The sequence below is a fragment of the Mauremys mutica genome, chromosome 6 (assembly GCF_020497125.1).
Source record: "Mauremys mutica isolate MM-2020 ecotype Southern chromosome 6, ASM2049712v1, whole genome shotgun sequence".
NCBI classification, from domain to species: Eukaryota; Metazoa; Chordata; order Testudines; family Geoemydidae; genus Mauremys; species Mauremys mutica.
The window spans coordinates 87,826,976-87,851,049 of record NC_059077.1 but is presented as its reverse complement, the minus strand read 5'-3'; the positions used below and the strand labels follow the sequence as shown (position 1 = coordinate 87,851,049).

Here is a 24,074-nt window from a genome sequence, read left to right as displayed (position 1 = left end):
TTTTTAAATGAAATTCATTTTATTTTAAAAATATTATGTTCTCAAAACAAATAATTTGACATATTTTAAGTCAGCAACATGATTACAAACAAATAATTTTGTGCTTTGAAGTACTGAGTAGTTACAGTCTTCTTATTTTTCTATAAAGAACTTGCTCTGAGCTCTTCTGGCTTTTTCAAGACTTTCAAAAGTGAGGGCTCCTTTTGGCATTTCTAGCAAGGTGTTCTCTGTGTCAAGTATGTTCTCTGCTTCACCTTAAAAAAAAAAAAAAAAAAAGATGAGAAATGCATATTCGCACTTTAATAAGAACAAAAGTTTTCAGAGAAATTGTATATATTTTGTTTGAAGGCTTGAATAACTGAAGAATATTAGATATTTACTCAAATAATTAACTGAGGCTCGTAGTACCACTTTTTTTAAGACTGTCCAACACTTTTCATTATAAGACCGTGTTTTCAGTTATTTAGAATTTTGCCAAACATTTGGGCTGAAATTTTCCATGCCATGTGTCTGCCTTAGGCTAAATTTGTTTGGAAAAATTTCATTCATTTCCAAGAACAAGGCTAAGGAAAAATGCTTTTTTGCCCATGTTAAAAAGTTCTGGCAACCTTTTCTTTGAGAAGCTTTAGTGCTCCCATGTTTTGGAGTAAAGACATGAAATTTAACAGATGTCCTTTGTGTCAGGGATATGCTTTTCCCATTCCCAATAAAATCCTCCCAAATTTGGCCAAATTATAAGCCTTTGAAAAACAGCAGTTGCACATGTTCAACAGAGACATGCTAGTTTCTCAGCTAAATTTCTTTATGATTCTGTCCATATTGAACATGCTCCATCCCAGGACTGAGTAGGACTTTCCCTGCAAGTATGGCTCTGTTCCACTGTGGTCCAGGCTCCAAAACAGAGAACAGGGATACTGTCTCTCCTGTACTCTCAGTTGACTCCCACCCCATCCCGACAGGCCAGGCTGAGTGGAGGAGTAAGCTGCTTGATCTGAATACAGGGAAACAAGGGCCAGACCTGTAGCGGGGAGTAAATTGGAAAATGGATCCGGGGAGGGGAGGCACAGATCTAACTGCCGGCTGATGGCAGGGAGTGGGGAGTGAAACAGGGAGCCAATACATCACTGGGGGTAGACTGGGATGAAATAAAGAGTTGGTGGCAGGGGAGCAGGACTGGCTAGCAAGGAGACAGACAAGAAGAGGAGTGAAAGCAGGGGATAAAAACTGGTAGCAGAAGATAGGGGGATGAAGATTGGGAACCAACACAAGGAGGAGCAGACTGGGATAGGATGAGGAGCTAGTGCGGGGACAGACTGGCTGCGCTCTAGGGCAATTCCACATAAAGGATGATAACCTAACACTGCTTGCATTTACTCAGTTAGCTCAAGTGACAGATGTCTGTGGAGTAGGTCTAAAGGTTCCAATCGGGCTGATGACCCATGTGGGTGTCGATGCCACATGATGGAATTTCTGTTTTCAGTTTGCTTTTTTAAAAATCTAGGAAGTTACACACAAAACACTATGTAAAAAGAACATTAAGATTGCAAACTCAAGTGCTCAAAAGTTAAAAAAATACTAGAATTAAGGAACCTTAATTCAGCTCCCATGTGCCTAATACAGTCTTTAATTACACCATCATACTATTTTTTCCCACAGACCAGTGCCTCATTCAGAGCACAAGATGGACAATGATCAGTTAGTGAGAAGCTATTTAATATTTTGTTTATCCTCATTGTTCAATGTGTGGCCTTAGGCCTTATTTACTGCACATTATTTACTGTTCTAAAGACAAAACTATTGATTCTGTGTTGATGATCATGTATGACTGTCATAATTAATATGTACAAGGGGGCCAAATTAAGGTTGAATAGGCAATTTTAATTCTGTTTTTTTCCCCTAACTTTTGAGTGCTTGACTGTGGAACTTTAACAATGTCCTTTTAATGTAGTTGTGTGTGCAATTACATATATGCTCAATGCTGTATAAAATTTGAAAATAAATCTTATAGCTGAGTATTTTGTATTTTATATTTTCCATTAGAGGTTATTGCACCTGCCTCATATCTGTGCTTAACAGAAAGTTATCTGGACTGATCATTACATTGATTCAAGGGCTGCATATTCTAAGGACAAGCCATATTCTGAATCCAGGTCTAAATATACACTAATAGCTCCTCGTTGACCTTTTTCTATAGTGTAGAAAAAGTGACAAACCATATGCAATGTTACTTTCAATTTGTTACTTTTGACAGGCTCTATCATCAGGTATTTCTCTAGGTTGCACATGATTAAGACTAACTTACTGGGGAAATGCACCAGTAAATTTCACTTACATTCATACTGTTTTATTACATTTCAAAACAGAAACTGGAGAGAAGTAACTAAACCTGTCACTTCTATAATTGTTAGTATTAGTCGATCTGTATTTACAGTCCAATTAAATATTATTAATTTTTCTCTTGATTTTCTCAAATTTTGTATTTACTTAAGACAACCTGAATTGGCAGCGAAGGCTATTAGGATGGAATACTCTCTGCTGGGAAAGCTCAGACAGAAGGAAACAATTCTGACTTTAAGGGAGACAGAAATGAGAGGGAAGTAATGAGTTTAGGCACTTGCCCATAAGACAAAAGGAGTTGCAAAAGGGACTGGCATGGCACCTTGTGGTCAAGAACAAGGTAGTCCAAAGGGTGCTAAGTTTGGTTACAAGTCTCAACAACTTCCATATACATACCCTTCATCCTTTGCAAAAGTGTTCCATAGCCCATATCATAATGGTAGGCAAGTATAAAGCTTAAGGGAACCATTGGAAGGAACAGTCCTGGTTTCTTGTTTTTTATTGCTCTGCTCATAAAAAAAAGGGAGGAGGGAGTGGAACAACAATAAGTTTTGTAAGATCAGCAGCGGCCTAAAAGCTTCACTAATCACACAGAAGGTATTTAGCTACTCTAGAGACAGAGCCAAATATGTTTCAGAAGACTATTAACCTGTTTTATGCACATTTTAAGGAACATTTATTTAACAAACAAACAAACCAAACATTGAAATGAAAGACATTTCTTGTGCTCCAGAAAAGTTTAAAGTGCTACTAACTACTGGTTCAGCATGCGTGTGTTTCGGAACAAAGAGAGTCTGATGTTCACAATACATGCTATTTATTACAAACCAAAATGCATATATTATTCTGTTTTATAGTAGTATGTACATAATCGTTACAGGGCTAGCTGCATCTCTGACCCCTTTTCTGGTCTCTTGAGGGCTCCCCCTCAGGCCTTAACCTCTCTCAGGGTGGAATCCCATGATTCTCCCACTCATTGACTGGGTTCTGGGGCTTCAGTACCCTGTGCATTGACTGTGCTTACCCAGCAGGTCTGACTAGATAGAGGTACCTGAAGTTCTTCCCTTCAATAGCGTGTGACCAGTGGTGAATAAAGTGACCCAAAACAGCCTCCTTAAATCAAAGTATTGTTTAATCTGAACAGTATGAACAAAGCATAACATAAGAGGTCTATCCTACCCCAGACTCCTAACCTCTGAAGTGTGGATTTACCTTAGCTCTCAAAAACCTGTGCGTCTCCCCCTTCTTGAGGTGGCGTGAGTCTTAATCCCTACTGGCTACCTTGAACTTCCCTCCCCACAGGGACAGAGTCACTCCTGGGAAAACCTGTCTGGCAGGCCTAGCAGGAGGTCAAGCAGAGCATCAAAATGAATTACTCTTGTTTTGTCTCAAGTGTACGCTGGAAAGTGTACATATGGTTCCACTTCCTTCTCATTTCCTGACAATCCCACTATTGAATTAACTCAATATATGCATACAGTAGACATCACAACAGCATGTCAAGATAAAGTAAACCCCCTTACACACAAAACCTATAGAAATATAGCATTCACAAATTAGACAGCTCCAGATCCACCACACATGTAGAATATAAGACACACATAGGTATACATTTAATGTATACCTTACACACAGTCATTTCCTATGAACTTGAGTTTTTTGAGAATGTATATACATTGTTCAGAGACTTATATTTTTCAGTCATCCAGAGAACCTAGGTAGGGCTGTTTGGCAAGACAGTTATCTTATTAAGTCATAGTACAGGAAAGAAAGTGGCACAAACTTTGTAGGCAATTATTTTATGCTGAATTTGACAGAGGAGCTTACCTATAGAGTCAAGTGCAAAATACCAACATGAACAGAAATACGTCCATTTTACAAAGTCACTTCTGAGTTTAGAAATGAAAAAATGTTAGTCACTAGGAAGAAAAAAAAAGTTCTGTCTAATGAGCAATAAAGATTCTGCAATCAGGCTTGAGATGATGCTTTTGATGATAGAGGAGGTAAAACAGTACAGGAAGGGAGAGTGATACAGAATTAGTACAAAAGCTGTTAATCAGCAGTCCTAAATTCTAACTTAGTTCTGACACAAATTCTTAATGTAACCTTGGGCACAGTATAACCTTTATGTCTCAATCTCCCCTTATGTAAAATGGGAATACTGTTACTTACCACCCATTTCATAGGACAGCTGTGAGGGATAAGTTTGTTCAGCACTTTGAATATGTAAAGAACTATATAAAATATTAAATTTTATAAGAATACGGCTATCTCCTCTGCAGATATATTTGCCCTTCAGTATTAACAGTAAAAATACCAAACACAACTTGATTTGGTCACTAAAGTAAGCAGATATGATATACAGGGAGCTGAAAGATTGATTAAGGAAATGCCATTTCTACTTCTCTGATCAGAAACACACACTTCAAAATAATTACTTAAGAATTGGCTTGGAAGGATTAGATTTTTTTAAAAAATCAGTAAATGTCGGTACTTATCGTACACAGAAAAATTGAGGGAAAAAAAATGTCATCAATAAGTAATTGAAATTTACGGATAAGCAAAGTAAGAAAAATGTTGTTTGAGAATTTAGAGTTTGATTTAAGGATATTTACTTTGTTACATATTTTGGCAATTTGTGTTTTAACTGATACAAAGCTTTAACTTTTTGAATCTCAATGACTACTGACATTAAATAATTACTAGCTGACCTCCCCTATAGTTCCCCACAATTGTGAAAATTTAAATAGATAAAAATAAGAAAAAAGATACTTAAAACAAAACACTGATATTGGTAGAAATTTATATATATAAAAATCAAAAGCCTACTGCCAAGCCTACTTAAGAGCAGGCAACAGAAAGACAATGACCACTGAGGAATTACTACAACTAATTTACTTGAATGTTCTAGTACATAAACTTCATACCCAGCAGTTAGACCTACAGCAGCAAGTCCAAAAAATACTCCAAAATATTTGAGGAATTCCCTTGTCCAAGCAATCTGCATAGCCATCTGTCTCTCTCGCATTTGACTCTGCATCAGTAGCTGTCTTTCCAGCTGAGGGTAAGTGAAAAAGAAAAGGAAAAATTAGATAAAACAAAGTAATTCATAATCTGAAAGTTTGAGCAGATCTTTCAATCAATCAACACAAAATTCTAGTGAGAAGTTTTTGGTCTTCATCTCTTTCCAGGCAATTATTAACACTATTATGTTGAGATAAGTCTTCTCTAATAATTCATATTGTTAGAACAGTTTATACCAGTATTCCTACGATAAAGGATTTTCTAGATTAGCAAATATCAGAAGAAAGCATTCCCCCCGTCCCCTTTGCAGGTCACAACTGAGAATACCAAATTCAGGACAAACTGCTGAGAAATAGGGCATATACACCTGAAAACTGACTGTTATTCTCCCTTAAGATATACCAAACCAGCAACAAAAGTAAACTTCTGTTTCACCACACTGGCTAACAAGAAGTCAGAACAGCAGTTTCCTTAGTCATTCCAGTCCTTGTATCACCACCAAAAACACTAGACTTTAAGATGAGTGGTTCTTTACAACCAAGTTCATCAAATGAAAGGTTCTTCTGATCCCACACACCCAGGTCAATGTATCACTCACATCTTACCCAATAATCACACTGTTGCCAATCCTTTAGTATCTAAAAATCTAAAGGTTTATTTATAAAGAGAAAGAAAGGTGAGAGTTAAAATTGGTTAAAGGAATCAAATACATACAACAATTGTAAAGTTCTTGGTTCACGTTTGTAGCAGTGCTGGAATAAACTGCTGGCTTAAGTCAAGTCTCTGGTTGCTTCCAAATCATTAGAAGGTCCTCAGTCCCTTGCTTAGAATGCTTCCATTAGTATAAATCCATAGTCCAGATGTTGGAGCAGGAAAGAGGCAAAAATTAAGATGTTTCCATGGCCTTTTATGGCTTTTACCAAGTGGAGGGAAACCCGATGTTTCAGACAAAGGCCTCAGCTCAGCTAGTTTAAAATCACAGGTAAAAGATGGAGTTTGGAGTCACATGAGCAAGTCACAGGTCCATGCATGACTTCGCTTAGTCATAGCAGGAAACTCCATTAAGAGTACATAGGCTCCTTCCATTATGAGTTAAGTGTTCTTTAATGGGCCATTGTATTCAAATACACCTCTACCCCGATATACTGCTGTCCTCGGGAGCCAAAAAAATCTTACCGCGTTATAGGTGAAACCGCGTTATATCGAACTTGCTTTGATCCACTGGTGCGCGCAGCCCCCCCTCACAGCGCTGCTTTACCGCGTTATATCCAAATTCGTGTTATATCAGGTCGCGTTATATCAGGGTAGAGGTGTAGTTCCTTCACAATGTGCTGGCTAAACACCTTGTTGGTGCTACCCAGAAGCAAAAACTTTAGAAATAGGTTTCAGAGTGGTAGCTGTGTTAGGCTGTATCCATAAAAAGAATGAGGAGTACTTGTGGCACCTTAGAGACTAAAATTTATTTGAGCATAAGCTTTCATGGGCTAAAACCCACTTCATTGGATGCATGCAGTGGAAAAATACAGTAGAAAGATATATATATATATACACACACACACACAGAGGACATGAAAAAATGGGTGTTGCCATACTAACTATAACAAGAGTAATCAGTTAAGGTGGGCTATTATCAGCTATTACCTGCGCTGAGGTAAAGGTATGCAGTATGTCCAGGAGCTTGTGATGGAAGTCCTGGACTTCTTCCGGAATTTGCAGGGTGTCATCAACCCACTTCATCAGGTCCTGGAATTGCCTAAAGTCATCAGCTAATGATGGCAGTGGTGGCATTACTGCCTCATCAGGTGACAACGATGAGATATTTGTAAGGTGGGGTAACTTCCTTGTCTACGCTTGCCCTTCAAAGATCTCTTTGGGCTCAGAGTGGGGAGGAGAGATACATGGTATTGGGGAACAAGATCTTCTGTGTTCCCTGTGGGATGTAGTTGACGCCACTCAAAATTGCTGGAAGAACATTGCCCATAGATCCCAGTAAGGCCAATGAGAGAGACAATATAGCATGCGGGAGAGGAGGGAGATATCCAGTGCTAGTCATCCCAAATGTTGCCAGGCAGGGGTCCTGCCTTTGTTGCATCTGCAATGGGAAATAATGTCTCCTGGAATAATTGGAGAGCCTTGAATAGAAAGTACAGAGTCTGAGTCAGAATGCTGCCCCACATATTGTATCAGAGGTGACAATCCCTCCTCCTGGATAGTAGAAGATAGAGAAAAGAGGTAGGTCTCACGGAAACATGTCAGCAGTCGGTGACCCAGCTGACTTCTGTACCAAGAGGTGTCCAGAGGTTGCCAGGAGTGAAGACTCAGGTTCATTTGGTACCAAAAGGTCTTTCAGGTTCTGGAATTCCTGTGGTACCAGTAACACAATAGAACTCAGTACCAGCACCAATGATGTAGAAACTGTTGTGTGAGGCACTGATATCAGTACTGAATGGGTTGAGGATTCCATTGAAGCCAGTCTCTGGACAATAGTAGTCTTCAGTACCGAGCCCTTTACTGTTGAGGTATGGGACTTAGTTGGAAGACTTAGTGTGATTCACGGTACCTGAAGTACTCGGAGCCTCACTAGTACTCCTCTAGAGGCCTGAGATGTCTGGAGACTGGATATGAAGACCTGTTGCCTGCTCTTAAGACCTCTCTAGTCTGCTCCTCTTATCGCTTTCCTTATACTTTTCAGTGGGACACTCGCTATCAGCAGCACGGTTATTGGTACCTCACTCTGGGAGTATTGGAGATGGGGTTTCAATGCTGTCTTCATCTTGGAAGCTCTTGGTGACCATGATGTCGATGATGACAGGGTATTGACAGAAGGGGCAGGGGCCTCTGCTCTCAGGTCAGAGGCCAGTCTCAAAACTTGCTCCACCATTATGAGGTAGTACTTTATTTCCCTGTTCTTCTGGGATCTTCCTTTAAAAGAAGAGCAGGTCTTACACCTGCTAGGAACATGAGAGTCTTCCAAACAACAAATGTACTGGGAGTGCCTGTCACTAACAGAGATTGCTTCTTGACAAGACAGGCCAAGCCTAGGGCAATGGCTCTCAATCATTCCAGTCTACTGTACCCCTTTCAGGCATCTGATTTGTCTTGCGTACCCCCAAGTTTCACCACACTTAAAAACTACTTGCTTAAAAATCAGACATAAAAATACAGAAGTGTCACAGCACACTATTACCGAAAAATTGCTTACTTTTTCATTTTTACCATATAATTATAAAATAAATCAATTAGAAATGTAAGTACAATATTTATATTCCACTTACATTTCTGTGTATAGTACTGTATGTAGAGCAGTACAAACAAGTCATTGGCTGTATGAAATTTTAGTTTGTACTGACTTCGCTAGTGATTTTTATGTAGCCTATTGTAAAACTAGGTAAATATCTAGATGGGTTGATGTACCCCCGGAAGACCTCTGAGTACCCCCAGGGCTACAGGTACCCTTGGTTGAGAACCACTGGCCTAGGGAGCCTGGCAACCCTGACAGAAGAAAATTGCTCAAGCTTCTCAATAGGGGAAAAGGAAAAAAAAGTGTGTGTGTGTAATTTTAAAGAACAAGGGGGGAAAATGCAAATTCCAACAACTATAAGGTACTAAATCTACTACTGCTGAGAACTATAAAAACTAAAGCACTAATACAAGAGGGAACACGAACAGGCATACAGTAAACTCCATCTCTGGCTGAAAATGGTTGAGAAGGAACTGAGAGTGGTTCTCTCATGCAGCCCTATATAGCCTCAGTACAGGGCACAAGGACGTGTAGGGTGCACGTGTGGATGGAATGAGCACTGCTAGCAAAAATCTCTGTGCAAAGGCACCAGAGTGCATGTGCACCTAAAGTTGAGCACCTGCAAGGACACTACTCGAAGAAGAATGACACCTTCTGGAGAGAGACAAAAAAGTATTAAGAACACAAAGAGTAAATGTACAGAATGTTCCCTTGTTATGCATCTAGTATATTAGATGTACTATTTTTACCCATTGTTTAATGTGAGAATGTTTTTATACTTTTGTAATTGGTTTCCCACCCATTTAGTTATCTACATCACTATGAATGTAACTTAAACAGAACAATTTAAGTTAAATTGTTACTGGATTATTTCCTTCAGACTATGCTGATCTTGCCATCCTATTTATAAACAGGTAAGATACCAGATGAGTAGAATTAATTTGTTAAACATAATAAGGGACAGATTTAATTATATTTAATTGTACATAGGAAAAGCTCCATTCAGTAGAGTCTCAGCAAATTGTTACATCTGGAGAGTAAAAGTCTGGAAAAAGAATAATTCTTATTGCAAATATCATCAACATCCACTAATTTTCCAGACAGCCATAATTTTCAGACCACTCTAATTTCAGAAGAGGTAATTATGTAGTGGCTCATAAACCACTTAATAAAATATCAAAATAATTAGATTTAATTTTGTCACTCATGAGACATTTGCAACCTGAGGTAAGCAGCAACATTGCTTGTTAATTAGCTCCATTGTGGACCCTAATATCAGAGGTTTGGCAAATTGTTGAGGGCTGAAATGACTAAGATAAAATTATATATAAAATATCAATATAATTACCTCTATTTTCCTCTCAATTTAGTTATTTATGCACAATACACACTGATGTGGAAAATATAGACGTACCTTTTTGTTTGCTTGAACAACAAATAATCTGTGCTCCTAAAATGCACAGTTCTATAAATGTAGTCTTTGATTTGGGGTGGTGGGAGAAGGGAAGAGGCTATGATGCATGAACATCTGCTGAAGGTGTCAGAAACAGAAGTTTGCTAAAAAGTAGTTATTGGAAAAGCAAGTACAATCTAATTTGCAGTCAGTCAGTCACAAGCAAGTGAATAAAAGATTGAAAAATTTAGTACAAAAAGTAAACCAGATAGGATATTAACACTACTTTTAAAAATAAAAGTTATACTTTGATGGTGCATTGTAATCCACGTACCAAAAGGAAGAAAACCAGTTACTGAATTACAGGCACAAAAGATCAGATGAACATATCTCTATAAATCTGCCATGTCAAATTTCAGAAGCCCAGAGTTATTTTATGAGTTAACAAGTTATAAAACTATCATTTACTATAAACTAAAACAGTGGTGCTAACCTTTCAAGACTATTGTGCCCCTTTCAGGAGTCTGATTTGTGTTGCGTACCCCCAAGTTTCACTAAACTACAAAATCACACAAAGAAAACACAAAAAAGTGTCACCGCACACTATTACTGAAAAATTGCTGCCTTTTTCATTTTTACCATATAATTATAAAATAAATCAATTGGAATATAAATATTGTGCTTACATATCAGTGTATAGTATACAAAGCAGTATAAACAAGTCATTGTCTGTATCAAATTTTAGTTTGTACTGACTTCGCTAGTGATTTTTATGTAGCCTGTTGTAAAACTAGGCAAATATCTAGATGAGTTGATGTACCCCCTGGAAGACCTCTGAGTACCCCTATGGATACACCTACCTCTGGTTGAGAGCCACTGAACTAAAACTTGGATTATACACTAAAAACAAAACCCCAGATTATGTAGTCATATTCTCCATACTCCTCTGTAACCTCTTAATACAACACTTTCCTTAGTGTATACTATTCAACTTACAGCAAATACTAACTACAGATGCTAACCCTACAAAACTCTAGTAATTTTCTATGCAGATTTCCTGCCCCCAAATGCACATTTTTAATTCTTTGACTTTTGAACAGAGTATTCCTAAACAAAGATTTATCATATGTGCCAGTGTTCCAGGCATGTATTAGGAATTCAGTTAAGTGTATTAATGTAGTTTTTAATATAGTGCTAATAGTTCTGAGATATCTCAAAAACAAAGGTACTTTTATCAGTTGCTATTTTGCAAGGAACCATAAAATTTTAGAGAATCAGTGACAGAGATCATTAAATCCCAGTGTAGTATGTACCCTCCAGTACCACTGGGCCTCTTTGGTACATCACATATTTATCTAAATGGAGGTTTCTCAAGAAGCTGCTCCCTGCCAAAAATGTGCATATAGGCTATAATACTCAGTGTTATTTGTATTACTTAATTTGATTCAGCAGGATTTCACTGGAGCATCTAAATAAATTAAGAGGGCCAATTCCTGCAATCCTTGTTGGGCAAAGCTCCCAATGAGGACTGTGGAAATTCTGCCTGAGAAAAGACATCAAGATCTGGACTACAGGCAAGAAATTTTTCTTTATTCATATCATTCCTCCCAAAGAGACTGATCCAAAGGACACTGAAGTCATTGGAAAGACTCCCAGTGAACTGAATGGGTCTTAGATCAGGCCCTAATTCTGCTCCCACGTTGACTTACAAAACAGAAGTTGTAAAAAAAAAAAAAAAGTTGTTGTTAAAAAATGCTTGATGACTGTTTTATTAGAAGATGCTTGAGCATTTATAGTCATGTTAAACAAAAACCTTTACAATCTTGTTACTAAGATTTGGACCCAGATTTCTGTAGCTCTATAATATGGTGTCTTTCTTTCTCTCACACACTCTCTCTTTCAAAGTATATAAAGTTAGCATGCATGCTCCACACTTTCTTCTTTGCACACAAAAGACAAACCAATATCTTTGACTGAGTATAACCTGATGACAAACCATTTAAATTCCAGAAATAATTATTATGCTTTTCTTATCATACATTAGATCCTGAAAATATTCATCCTCTGCACCCCTTTCACAAATCAAAATAGGTTATTTTAGTTATCATTTAGTATGGTTTCCTTATACAGAAACAGCAGGCATAAAACAGCAATATTACAGTAATCAGAAGGTGCTGCCTGATAGGAAAAACTCAGGGGGTGATTGAGGAAGAAATTCAGCAGCCCTAGAAACAAAATATTTCAGGGCAAGGTTAAGGTGACTTTGACTGATTTCAGTCTCATCCTTAAAAGAGAAAACACAGACACAGCCCAGGCCACAGTTGTCCCAGGCAATGCAACTCCATCAGAAAGTCTCAAAAGATATTTTCAATTATTAATAAATACCATGTATCCTCTGTTTTATTTATAAGTGGATAAACTGAGGCACAGAGTGTTTAAATGACTTTCCCAACCAAGGTCACCCAGTGTCAGAGTCACTCCCACCCACAATCAGATGTACCCTCCCCCCTTAAAAAATTATGTTGATTTAGCCAAATTACAAAGCCTCAGAAACCACTGACAAGTATATTCATTTCCAAAACTTTTTTTTTTAAACTTATTCAAAGGCTGAGGGTTTTTCAAGTGCTTCTCATTTTAAATTACTTCCCAGACTCACTGGAAAACAAGCTATTTGCACCACCAGTAACAGACCTGTCCCATTTGCCCACCCCCTCTAACAAGGAGGACCCAAACAGAAGGATCTCAGCAGAGCAGCTGAGGCGCCCCCAAAGGGGAGATGACAAGTTTAAAAAACCCAGCCTCACTGAGGGGAAGCCAGCCATAAGGAGCCCAGCAGAGCCCATGGATATATTCAGACTCCAAAGAGAGTCCGCCACGCCTAGATCGTATTATGCAAGTGGAACTTGTTTCATGTGCAGAGCCTGGAAGAGTACCATCACCTTTGTATTTTCACTCTGATCCTAGACTTGTGCTCAGCATTTCTGAAAGTTAGGCTTTAAGCTTTTTTGTGCCTCAGTTTACCCATCTGTAATACTGGGAGATCACCACCTACTTCAGAAGGATGTTGAAAGACTTAACTAATATTAAATATGCTTGAAGACAGCACCCTCAGTTTTCACGGACATCAATGGCAACGGAGGGCCCTTAGTGAAATATCCTGTTGAGGTCCACATACATGGTTAAAAATATAATTTAAACTAAACCTCTATTAAAGTGTTATTCATAGATTGGAGAGCCAGGAATGATGATGGTGGTCAGCTAGTCTGACTTCAATATACCTGGATCCAACATCAGTTCCATGTAGGAAAAGGCTTTGACTGTTAAGCACAACATATTTTTTAAAAGCAGATTTCAAATTAATATTCCATTTTCAGCTGCTAGTTTTAGTGATTTGTCTTAGTTTATTTTCTTTATACGTTCTACTGAAAAATGCCAGTCACAGAGGACAAAAACCCAAACTACTAAATATTCAGATTTTATTACAAGAGTGTGAGCCTTGCTGTGTTACAACTACTTGCAGCCAAGTATCTTCTAAACTTTTTCCAAATTAAAAAAGCAAAACCAGGAGCAAGACTTTTAAAAGTGACCTGAGCACTGGTTTGCTTTACTGAAAACCATCACTTTTCAAGCATGGAACCATGCACAAAATAAGTAAAGTGCATATTTAAAACATGCATTCTATATTTTGTCTAGATTGACATCATTGGTCTGAGAGACTATTTCCTTAGCCAATTGACCCACAAATGCAAACATTATACAATACACAGCTTTATTTGTTTACTATCATTTCTAACTGCATTCAATTTCACGTTAAAATTATAGGTCCAAACCTGTAAACTCTTATTCATGTAGACCTATCAGCTTCAAAATGACTATCCATGTAAGTAAAAAGCTATAATCTGTAGCTGTCTATTAGCATTTAGAGATTATGTCCCATGAAAAAAATAGAATACTTTGAAGAAAGATCTATTGGGGGGGGGGCGGGGAATCATCTTAGCAGTCATTACTACTTCTGCATGCAGTGTACAGTTTTTATATGCAGTTCTAACTTTTCCCATCATTCTCAGCCCTATCATGATTTTAGTAGTTTGAAGAGTTGACAAAGTTTCATCTTCTTTTATCTTGCATTTCTACCCTAAAATGTACTTTATATTGGCATCATGGGGTTCCATTTTCATTGATTTCCATCTTAAATTTGCAAGTAAAGAGATGTTTTCTTTAACAGTCAGCTCTGCAAACTCACCCTAAGCTTTTCTTTTCACCTCTTGCATAACAATCAGGCCCTCTGTTGTACCTGTGTAGCTCCATGGTCTACAGATTATACCCTAAATTACATTTGTGTACCCTAAGTGAGTTTGCACAGGTGTAATTGAGGACTTCCCCTTCCATTTGTGACCATCTAATTTCTTCATGCAATTGTTTATGTAGAAGAGTAAAACAGAAACTTCTTACCTGTAAGAACAGTAGGACAATGGAACACAGTGCCTAGGGAGGTTGTGGAAGTTCCTCCACTGGAGGTTTTCAAAAGGAGACTGGACAGGCATCTGGCTTGGATGGTTTAAACACAACAAAACCTGCATCTTGACTAGAGGTTAGGCTAGATGACCCTTGCAATCCTTTCTAACCCTATGATTCTAGAGTTTATGGATTTTTAGTTGGTATAATGGTGATAAGTATTTTGGGATTCTTTGGAACCAATTATTCTACTTTTGATATTTATTTTACTTTTGTTTCCCCATGTCATTTACTCAGATTCTCTTAGCTGGAAAGAAGAGACAGCACCATATGACCAGCCTTGTGCAGGCCACCATTCATCCATGGACCACTAAACAATTAATCATATCCCCAATTTTATTTTTATATCTCCACAAAACTCCAAAACAGTCAAGCACTCAAAAGTTAGGAAATGCCAGAATGAAGGTTGCCTGTGCAACCTTCCTAGATGAAGATTGCCAGCTGCTCTACACAGTTTTTGTACCAATCTAACTATATTGGTTTAGAAACAAGCTATGCTTTTGTAAGATTTTTATATCAGAAGAACTGATACAAACTGCGTCTGCATTAAGGGTTGCACTGATTTAATTATATGGATTTATAAACCACTATGGTTGGATCAATGCAAAAATTATGTGTAGACAAGCCTCAAGTAAATCAGCTCTGCAGCACAGACCTAAGAATGCTCTAGCTAAACTAATCACATTGGTCTTTGGATTCATGCAGCTGAGTTATACAAAAATGAAAAAGACCTTGGTAATACTCAACACCCATTGTTTAAACTCTATTTCACATTTCAGCCTTTACTGCTCTAATATACATGTGTATACTGTAGTTATTTTCTAGTTATAGCACCACATAATATTCTCTAGGAGTTTAAGTAAATATTTTACACAACTATAAGGCAATAAAAGATCTCTTTCCTTGCCCCCCACTCCACTTACCCCTTTAGGGAAAGCCTGAACATACATTACCTTCAGGTCATGTTGCTTAGAAACTTTAGACCAATTTTCCTATAATACTGTTTTTTACACACTAACTTCACTGAAATCAATGGAGTTACTCCGGGATTTACATCCATTTAAGTGAAACCAGAATCAGGCCCTCTGACTTTTGAAGCAAATGCTAGTGGAGAGGAAGAGCTGTCTATAGGCATAAAACTCTATGGATCAGCTATATAAAAAAAAACCACACCACCACCACCTTTGTAAACAGCTGAGTGCATATACACAAATATGCACATATGTAAAATTGGTACACTTATCTTGAGATGTTCATACAAATAGGAGTAAGTTCTTATGTTGTTTTTGGAATGAAGAGAAGAAATTTTTAAAAGTAGTACTAATAGCAATTAAAATTCAAACTTTATAATACTCCCAAGGGACCTATTTAAAACGATTTTTCCACTTTAGTGTAAATATATTTATTAGTTACTTAATAGTCTGGATGAGAGAAACTCTAGGGATAGTCAAGCATTTGAAGCCTGGAACATGTAAACAGTTTACAGTAAAAGGAAATCAATTTGAAAAAAATGAAATGTGACAGATGGAGAAGAAAAAAAAAAGGCAGTCAGTGCCTGTGAACTGATAATGTTATTAATTAGGCAGGGGTAAATCATCCCTATCATTTCCATTGATTCTTCTTAAGACAGTCACAATGATGTCAAACCACAGAAGACATTATTTGAACCTGTATTTCATTGATTAAAATCTTGTGGGAGAACAGTCTCATCTGCAGTAATTTAATCAACTTTGACAACCTGTGAAGAATAAATAGCACTCTTGCTGACAAGTTGAGCACTAGTAGATAGGCTGGAAGTTACCAATAATTTAGATTATTTTGTTGTTTTCCGCTGTAGTGTTTGAAAATGTATTTGGTGAAGGAAAGACCACTTCTACATTGGTCTGGTATTTAGCTTGCAGTGCTCTTTAGAGCGTCTAAGGGCAATGTTTATCAAAAGAATTTGGGTCCTATGTTCCCCTCTTCTGTGATGTGTGGTAGGGAGCAAAAAAGCAGAAAAAAGAAATATACAAAGGACCAATAGTGTACAGAAGTGAGCAGCAGAGCCAAAGCAAAATGATGCATCCCCATCTCCCCTGAGCTTGTGGAAGTCCCTCTTGAGCACCATGTTGTTGCAGTTCTGCAGGTCAGAATGATATTTTGGGACAGAGGGAGAGAGTAGTCACACTATACCTTGTGGTATTTCTGCACGAAAAGACACTTCATGTGTTTCCCCGGAGGAATGGATAGGACACAGGCTTGGCTGAAAGGCAGCCAGTTAGTGGCAGCACAACTGCAGAGGAGTCATGATGTGCAGCAGCAAGGATACCCTGATCAAAAGGTGTTTAGGTGGTGAAAGGAGGTAGTCTCCTCTGGAAGGAATACAACTCCTCTTTTAATTTTCCTTTTCCTTCTTAAAAAAGAAACAATATCTTCACATTTCAAATTAATCATAATCTGTATATCCACTTCAAATTAATCTTTTGATTCTGTCCAAGGGTCAGTCCACTGCACTTGTTAGCCACAATTATCATGGTTGATGCAACCTTATAATAGTATTACTTAGCACTCATAGTACCTTCCACTTTCTAACCTAAACAAAATAATTTTCACTATTCTTTGAGTTACTCAGAAGTTAGGGCCTACGTCTTCAAAACAACTTATGCATGACTTGCTTGGATGCATGCAACCCCCAGTGCACACATGCAAGTTGGAATTTGCACATACACATCCTATGATGTTCATATGAACACCAATCTGTGCCCCTGGCTGGGATGATTTAGTTGGGGATTGGTCCTGCTTTGCGCAAGGGGTTGGACTAGATGACCTCCTGAGGTCCCTTCCAACCCTGATATTCTATGATTCTACCCCTTCTTGCCCTGAGGCTTGTAAGGGATAGGCAGTGTATGATAATTTACAGCAACCTTATGCTTTGCCAAGGGAATGCTCCTCCAGCCAACTACAGCTCCTGTACAGCTCCTATAGGCTGCCAGAATGATATATAGTGGAGGGAGCAAGGGACAGACTTTGTCCCTACATTTGAGGGTTCTCCCATCTCCTCTTTCTGGTACTGTTATTAGAGAACAGTAGCCACTATATAGTTAAGGCTGAAACTGAGTTTCTATTATAAGTCCAGTTTTAGCCCTCCTCTCAAATTCACACCTCTCTCCCCCAAAATTAGGCACTTTTTTTTTAAATCTCAAGACATCTTAAAATAAGAACTGAGAAGGAGTTCATGAATTCTGACACTCTAAGAATAGAGGTGTTCACCATCATTCAAGAAGTTAAACTTTTGCCACTTTGTAACACGCACAAAACCCCTCCCCCCCTCAAAAAAAACAACAACAAAAAAACCAACTCCTTATCCCTCAAAGACAGGACAAGATTAAGTTTACTGGATTCCCCTAGCTGATAGATAGTGCCCAGCACTAAAGTTTAGTTTATTAAAATACAATTTCAAAACTCAAAATTATTATTAGCAATGTTGCTACAAAACATTGGCTCCACTTAATTTGATACAGACATCAAATGACTAAGATGTTCACCCATACCCCAGCACTGAAGGATTTGGCCTGTAAGGTTTTTTGTTGTTTTTTTTTTGTTTTGTTTTGTTTTTTAAAAGGAAAAACAAGTCTCAAGGACATTTTCTTGCAGAGGTGTAGATCTCAATATGTAACCCAACTGCCATGGAAACTTGTCAATGAAAACAGAAGAATCTTTTCAACTAACAGATCACATACAAGGGCTGGCAACTAGCCTCCTTAAGCATAGTAGGGAGGACTCCTATTCCTTCACTAAGCTTTCTAGGAGGGTTGTCGCCTTCACGCACTCTTAAACCTCATTGGGGATTCTCTTCTGTACACCTCATGGGATCTGCAGGTAGGGTGACCAGATGGTAAGGGGACAAGATTGGGACCGCCGCGGGGAGGGAGCATTTTTTTTATTTTATTTTTTTAAAAAACACTCACCTGTCCGGGTCTTCGGCAGCCATTTAGTGGAGAGTCCTTCAGTCGCTGACGGCCTTCGGCAGTGTTTCGGCAGCAGGTAATAAACCTTGCCGCCAAAGACAGAATCACCCGCTGCCAAAACGCCGCCAAAGACTGTCAGCGACTGACAGGTGAGTGGGGAAAAAAGGCCCGAAACAAAATATTGGGACAAATGGCGTCCCAACCATACTTTGGTCAGGATGCGGGAAAAACTCCTAAAAATTGGGACGTCTGGTCACCCTATCCACAGGATTCCAGTGAACAGCCACCATCCAAACCACTGGCTCTCACCCAATCCCCACCCACAGCCCTCTGGAGGTTTTTAAAAAGAAAGCTCTGCCCTGTTCACACAGTGTTTACAAGATCTGCAGGACGAGAGGGACAGGAGAGAGCAAGGACAGCCTGGAAAAAAATCCTGCATTTCAGAATTTTTCAGGGAAAGCCTTCAGCATAAGACAACTGTCGGGCTACAATAAGTCAATTTATAGGCCTAACAATCTTGAGAATACTGCAAAGATTAACTGCTGTGAAGTACGAAGTCTTCTAGAAATTTAGTTACTCCAACATAGATAAAAAACAAAGAAAGAAAAGCAGAACAGTCAAAACAAAGCAATTCGTTTAAGACAACAAAAAAATAAAAATTGAAAGTTCAGTAGAAAAGTTTTTAAAAAGCCAGTCTAACAAATAAATACTTCAGTGACAAAACTATTGATTCATGATATTTTTTTCCACTATTCTCTTCAAGTGTATAACGTGCCCTATGAAGTTATTCTTTAGAGGTAAAGAATCAGAGCACCGAAGCAGAAATAAAAGCCTGGAAGCAGGGATCTTAAACTGAAATGATCTTGTATGAAAGGTTATTATGACTGTACACCATATCATGTTCTGTTTTGTCAGTGATTGGTCAGTTAAAGCAAGACAACCTAGTCTGTGATGAGGTTTCTTCATACCCATTTCAGATTCTGTCGTCCTTGTTTATTATCTGCTAAAAGAGTATTGTAGTCCTCTTCATTGGAGAGCACACGAGCACATACATACAAACTTGTGTCAAAAGTAGAGAAAAATTTGGAGACAGCATTAAAACAAGTTGTAAGATTTTTTTTTTTAAACTCTTGGTTTTAAATTTCCTATTAAGAGTATTGCTTGATAGAATACATAAAAATATACTATAACCATTTTTAATACCCTATCAGTTTCATCTTATAGTTTTTAAATGGTGTGGCTTATGTGGAAGAACAATGAAAGTGGCCAGTATGTACCACCACATCTGGCTCTCATTGAAGTTACAGGCAAAACTCTTTGTTAGTAGGACTGGACTTTTAAAATGGGAGACATCCCAGGAAATTTCTGAGTGCTGAAAGCAGCAGCACTGGTGATTTCTTAGGCTTTGGCTACACTTACATTTCAAAGTGCTGCCGCGGCAGCACTTTGAAGCGCTAAGTGTAGTCAAAGCACCAGCGCTGGGAGAAAGCTCTCCCAGCGCTGTCCGTACCACCTCCCTGTGGGGAATAACGGACAGCGCTGGGAGCCGCGCTCCCAGCGCTGGGGCTTTGACTACACTGGCGCTTTGCAGCGCCGCAATTTGCAGCGCTGGAGAGGGTATGTTTTCACACCCTGCTGCAGCGCTGCAAATTTGTAAGTGTAGCCAAGCCCTTAGGCGGAACTGTTCACTAACACCTATGCAAGTAGCAGTTTTCTTATCTGCAAGTTAGCCTTTGTTGGACAAGAGTAGCATCATTATTTTTAAATGAAAATGAACTCACAATATCAAAGATGGGATGTACTATATTTGCACATAGCATCCTCTGTGGGGAATATTATCCTCTTGCATTCGAAGGAGTGTACCTTCCCCATCAAAGCAGAGTACTGCAATCACTTTTCTCCAGTGAGGAGACCAACAATACCCCCTCTAGAGTGCATTTACTTTGTAGAGATCCCCTTAGATAGGCTACTAGATGCATATTCTACAGAATTCTCTGGGCCAAATTCTACAGTGATATAAATGATAGCATAAACTGATCAGAGAATGGATACATATGGTAAGCAATGTAACTTGAACCAATGTGGTGTTCCTGCTGGGCCTTACTTATCTTCACTCACCTAATAAGTCCTATTCCACCTATTTTGTATATACCGGGCATGCAAAATTGGTGCGCATTACACTATTTTGACTTACACTTTTTTCTGATCAACTTTCATCACCACTTATATCACGGCTTAATTTGGTCCTTACGGAACCTCTCCCCTACCTGAATCCCCCCTCCATCCCGCAAAAGTGTGAACCTGATCTCACCCAGACCACTAACAGCAAGACTAACTCCAGTACAAAGGTTCTTGATTTATAAAAATAAATTGAAAAAAAAAGTTTTATGCTATGATCAGTCTTTGTTCTGTTTCTTCTGCTGTTGCTGTTTTTAAACAAAGCCTAAATTAATAATAAATGTTGTCCTTTGCCTCTTCATTAAAAAAAAAATACTGGCTTATAGACGTACAGCATAGAATACTCTCAGCAAAAATTCCTTTTTCTAGTGAGATGGTTCCAATCTTCCTTGACACTGTTATGTCATTCATCTTGTTAGATTTTATTTGGTACACACAAACTGATGAGAAAATTTATTTCCTGAATTACAGCATACATCACCTGGAGGGAAAAAACAGTTGTTCTTGTTACTTCAAGAAAAATGCATTAGAAATCCCATAAACATTACTATAGTATCCTGTCAGACATACAACAAATGTAGTGATTCTTTCCCCCAACACCCCAGTGAAGGGAAGGATGGTGGATGGAGAAAGAGTGTTGAAGCTTTATTGTATGTAGTAGAAATATAGCCATTGTTTTCAGTGGGTTTTATTCTGCTAAAATGAGAAGATGAAAAAATAAATATTTTAGACTAGTTCTTAAAGAAAAACCTGAGAAAAAAAAATAGTGAGGTTGATGATATATTTTCAAACCAGGTGAAAATATCACTCAAAGTCTAACATGCTAACAATAATTTATATTCTCATTTATTGTCAGGGAAGAATGATAATTTTTATATTCCAAAACAAGTCTGGAAGTGTAAACAAAATCATTACAAGAAATCACATTGATCACACAATCAATAAAAAAGCCTAGGCTAAATTCACTGTAAACTGCATGTCAACTCTCTTTCTTTGATGATCAAGTCAGTGAAAGTGATGAGGCATAAAAAATAAATCTGATTGATGACTGGTAAAATGCCAGTGGACTTCAGCACATTTTTCCCTGCCTACATCCGAGCAATACTACACACCTGCTCGCTAAAAACCCATTTCATTTTCCTAACCAGATAGGGAATCATCAGTAGCAGGCAGACTTTAGATTTAATTTCTTGGAAATAAGTAATTGTTTGTATATTTTTCTTTAAAAAACAAAAAAACCACCATGCAATTTTCTTTTTAGCGTCTTTACTTGCAAATAAAAAAAAAAGTTTTTCCCCATCTCCCCCTCCCACATTGTTTTGACCCCTTATCCTGGCAGTCAGTACTGCTCTCAAACAGGGACAACAAACAGGAACACATGAAATATGGACCAAATCTGGGGATATTAAATTATTAGGTTATTTCCAGTTAATTAATACCTATCTCCCATATGTAGCAGACTAAGGCTAGATATTAAGATTTTATTCCTTCATTTAGTTTTGTTTATTTCCCCGTTTCTGTCCTCCTTAAGCTATTTAGGATATTTAAACTGGTCAGCTGAGGCAAGATCTGACCCGAAGACAAGACAATTCCCACTCCCACTGACTTAAGTGGCGTAAGATCAAGACCTTAATGTGTGGGTTGTTTTTTTTTTTAAAGTGCAATAAAACTTGCATGTCAAGAACAAGAACCTTCCTAATTTAAAGCTAACCTTGAGAAATTACTAGACAGCCTGGCAGATAAACAAAAAATGTCAACATTTCCTCATATCTCTCTCTCAAGGTTTTTGGGTCTGCAATGTTAACAAAGTAGTTATACAAAATAAGATATTAATATTTTCTAAATCCTAAATGTAGTGGATTCCATAACCCAATTAAAATGTCATGACATTACTAAAAACAACCATTAAGAAAAAAAGACAAGTGTCAGGGTTGTGACCAAAACACCTTCACAGATGTTGGTATAAATCTTGCCTTTCTATCCAAAATGACTAGTTCCACTTATCTCTACTAACAGCCCTGTACAGATGTTTAACTAGTTTATAGTATAGTATGCATACAACAGATTGAAAAACATGTGCAAATACTGGAAAATAAAAAACTCCAGCTCCTGGAAGTTTGAACCTCTGGATAAAGCCATCTGGAGGACAATTAGAATTTCATTAGATTCACTCCTATAAGAAATAAATCAAATATTCCTAAATCCCAATTAGAAGAAACTTATCTTATTGCAAGGACATAAAACTAATGGTATTCTGTGTGTAATTTCATTGAAAAATTGAGATTAAGCAACAAATAGTTATGCAGGCAACTAGAGTTACACAATTCTGTAAAGCTTACTCACATTAGGGCATCCATTAGCACTAATGGGACTACTTATGTAAGGACTGCAAAATGGAGGCCTCATGCAGCAGCAATAATGTAGGCAACAGCACACAGTAGTTACCATAAAATAAATCTTGAACTCTGTACACACAGACAATACTTTTGTACTCATATGGCTGGTCACTTTCTCAAGCTAGGTTTCAGAGTAGCAGTTGAAGTCATTTTCCAAATTTAAAACTGAAGCAATATACCACTGGTAACTGTGATGGAAAGTTAACAAATCCAAATCTGAATTACTTCTACTGGTCTTTACAAAGCCAGGTTATACCATGTCCAGGACCATTGTGATATTACTGTAAGACAGATACTTGCACTTTATTTGTTTTTAAAACAAATGAAAACCCAAGCTAACTGTTAAAGAGAGAACAGAGTTAGCTTGAAAATAAACCATAAAGGGATCATCATGTATTGGCCCCTGCTTAATTAAGTGGATCACTACCCTGCTCTGGTACTAACATGCTAACCTGGACAATATCTTACTGAAGTATACCAGGACTTTCTTCTTTTAGAAATTGCGATTTCTTGATGTAATCTTTAGTTTTTCAAGCCTCTTCCATAATGTATAATGCTAGCCCTTATTTGCTTTTCATTACTTCTTTCTTTACTATTCTAAAAAGACATGCATTGGGATTATCATAAGGAACTGCTTATCTGGAAGCAGACAAGAGATAATTGGTATATTTGTATTTCAAATTTAAGAACAGATTGTTGAATATGGGGAGAAAATTGCCTCATTCCTGTTACTTATTGCTATTCAGTTCAAGCTTGTTAAGAAAAACACTGGCAGAAGATGTAATGCAATCATGTTATGTTTTGCCTGAAACCAAAGACAGAAAGTGTTGATAGTTAAGAAAGAAATAAAAAAGTGACATTAGTTAGATTAATCTATGTTCCCACTCAGTATTTGATACATTTTTCCAGTACAAATATTTTGCCCTGTATTTTATATTGCATCAAATTAGAGTCTAGTGAAATAAATTAGTGTCTCTGCATACCTCGAATTATAGCTAAACAATGCTGCAAGACATATTGTTATGAGAATTTCAGCATTAGAA

The 24,074-nt window shown here is 37.8% G+C and overlaps 1 protein-coding gene across 3 annotated transcripts in view; it reads right to left on the bottom strand.

The window, feature by feature from the left end:
• PLGRKT (plasminogen receptor with a C-terminal lysine) overlaps positions 1 to 24,074 on the bottom strand; it is a 41,654-nt gene continuing 17,580 nt past the window's right edge. For all 3 annotated transcript variants that reach the window (XM_045021783.1, XM_045021784.1, XM_045021785.1), the window contains exons 3-5: positions 5,265 to 5,395; positions 2,734 to 2,843; positions 1 to 254 (exon numbers count right to left, since the gene is read on the bottom strand). In XM_045021783.1, the coding sequence (XP_044877718.1) occupies positions 133 to 254; positions 2,734 to 2,843; positions 5,265 to 5,395 (363 nt within the window). In that variant the 3' untranslated portion in view covers positions 1 to 132. The remainder of the gene's footprint in view (positions 255 to 2,733; positions 2,844 to 5,264; positions 5,396 to 24,074) is intronic.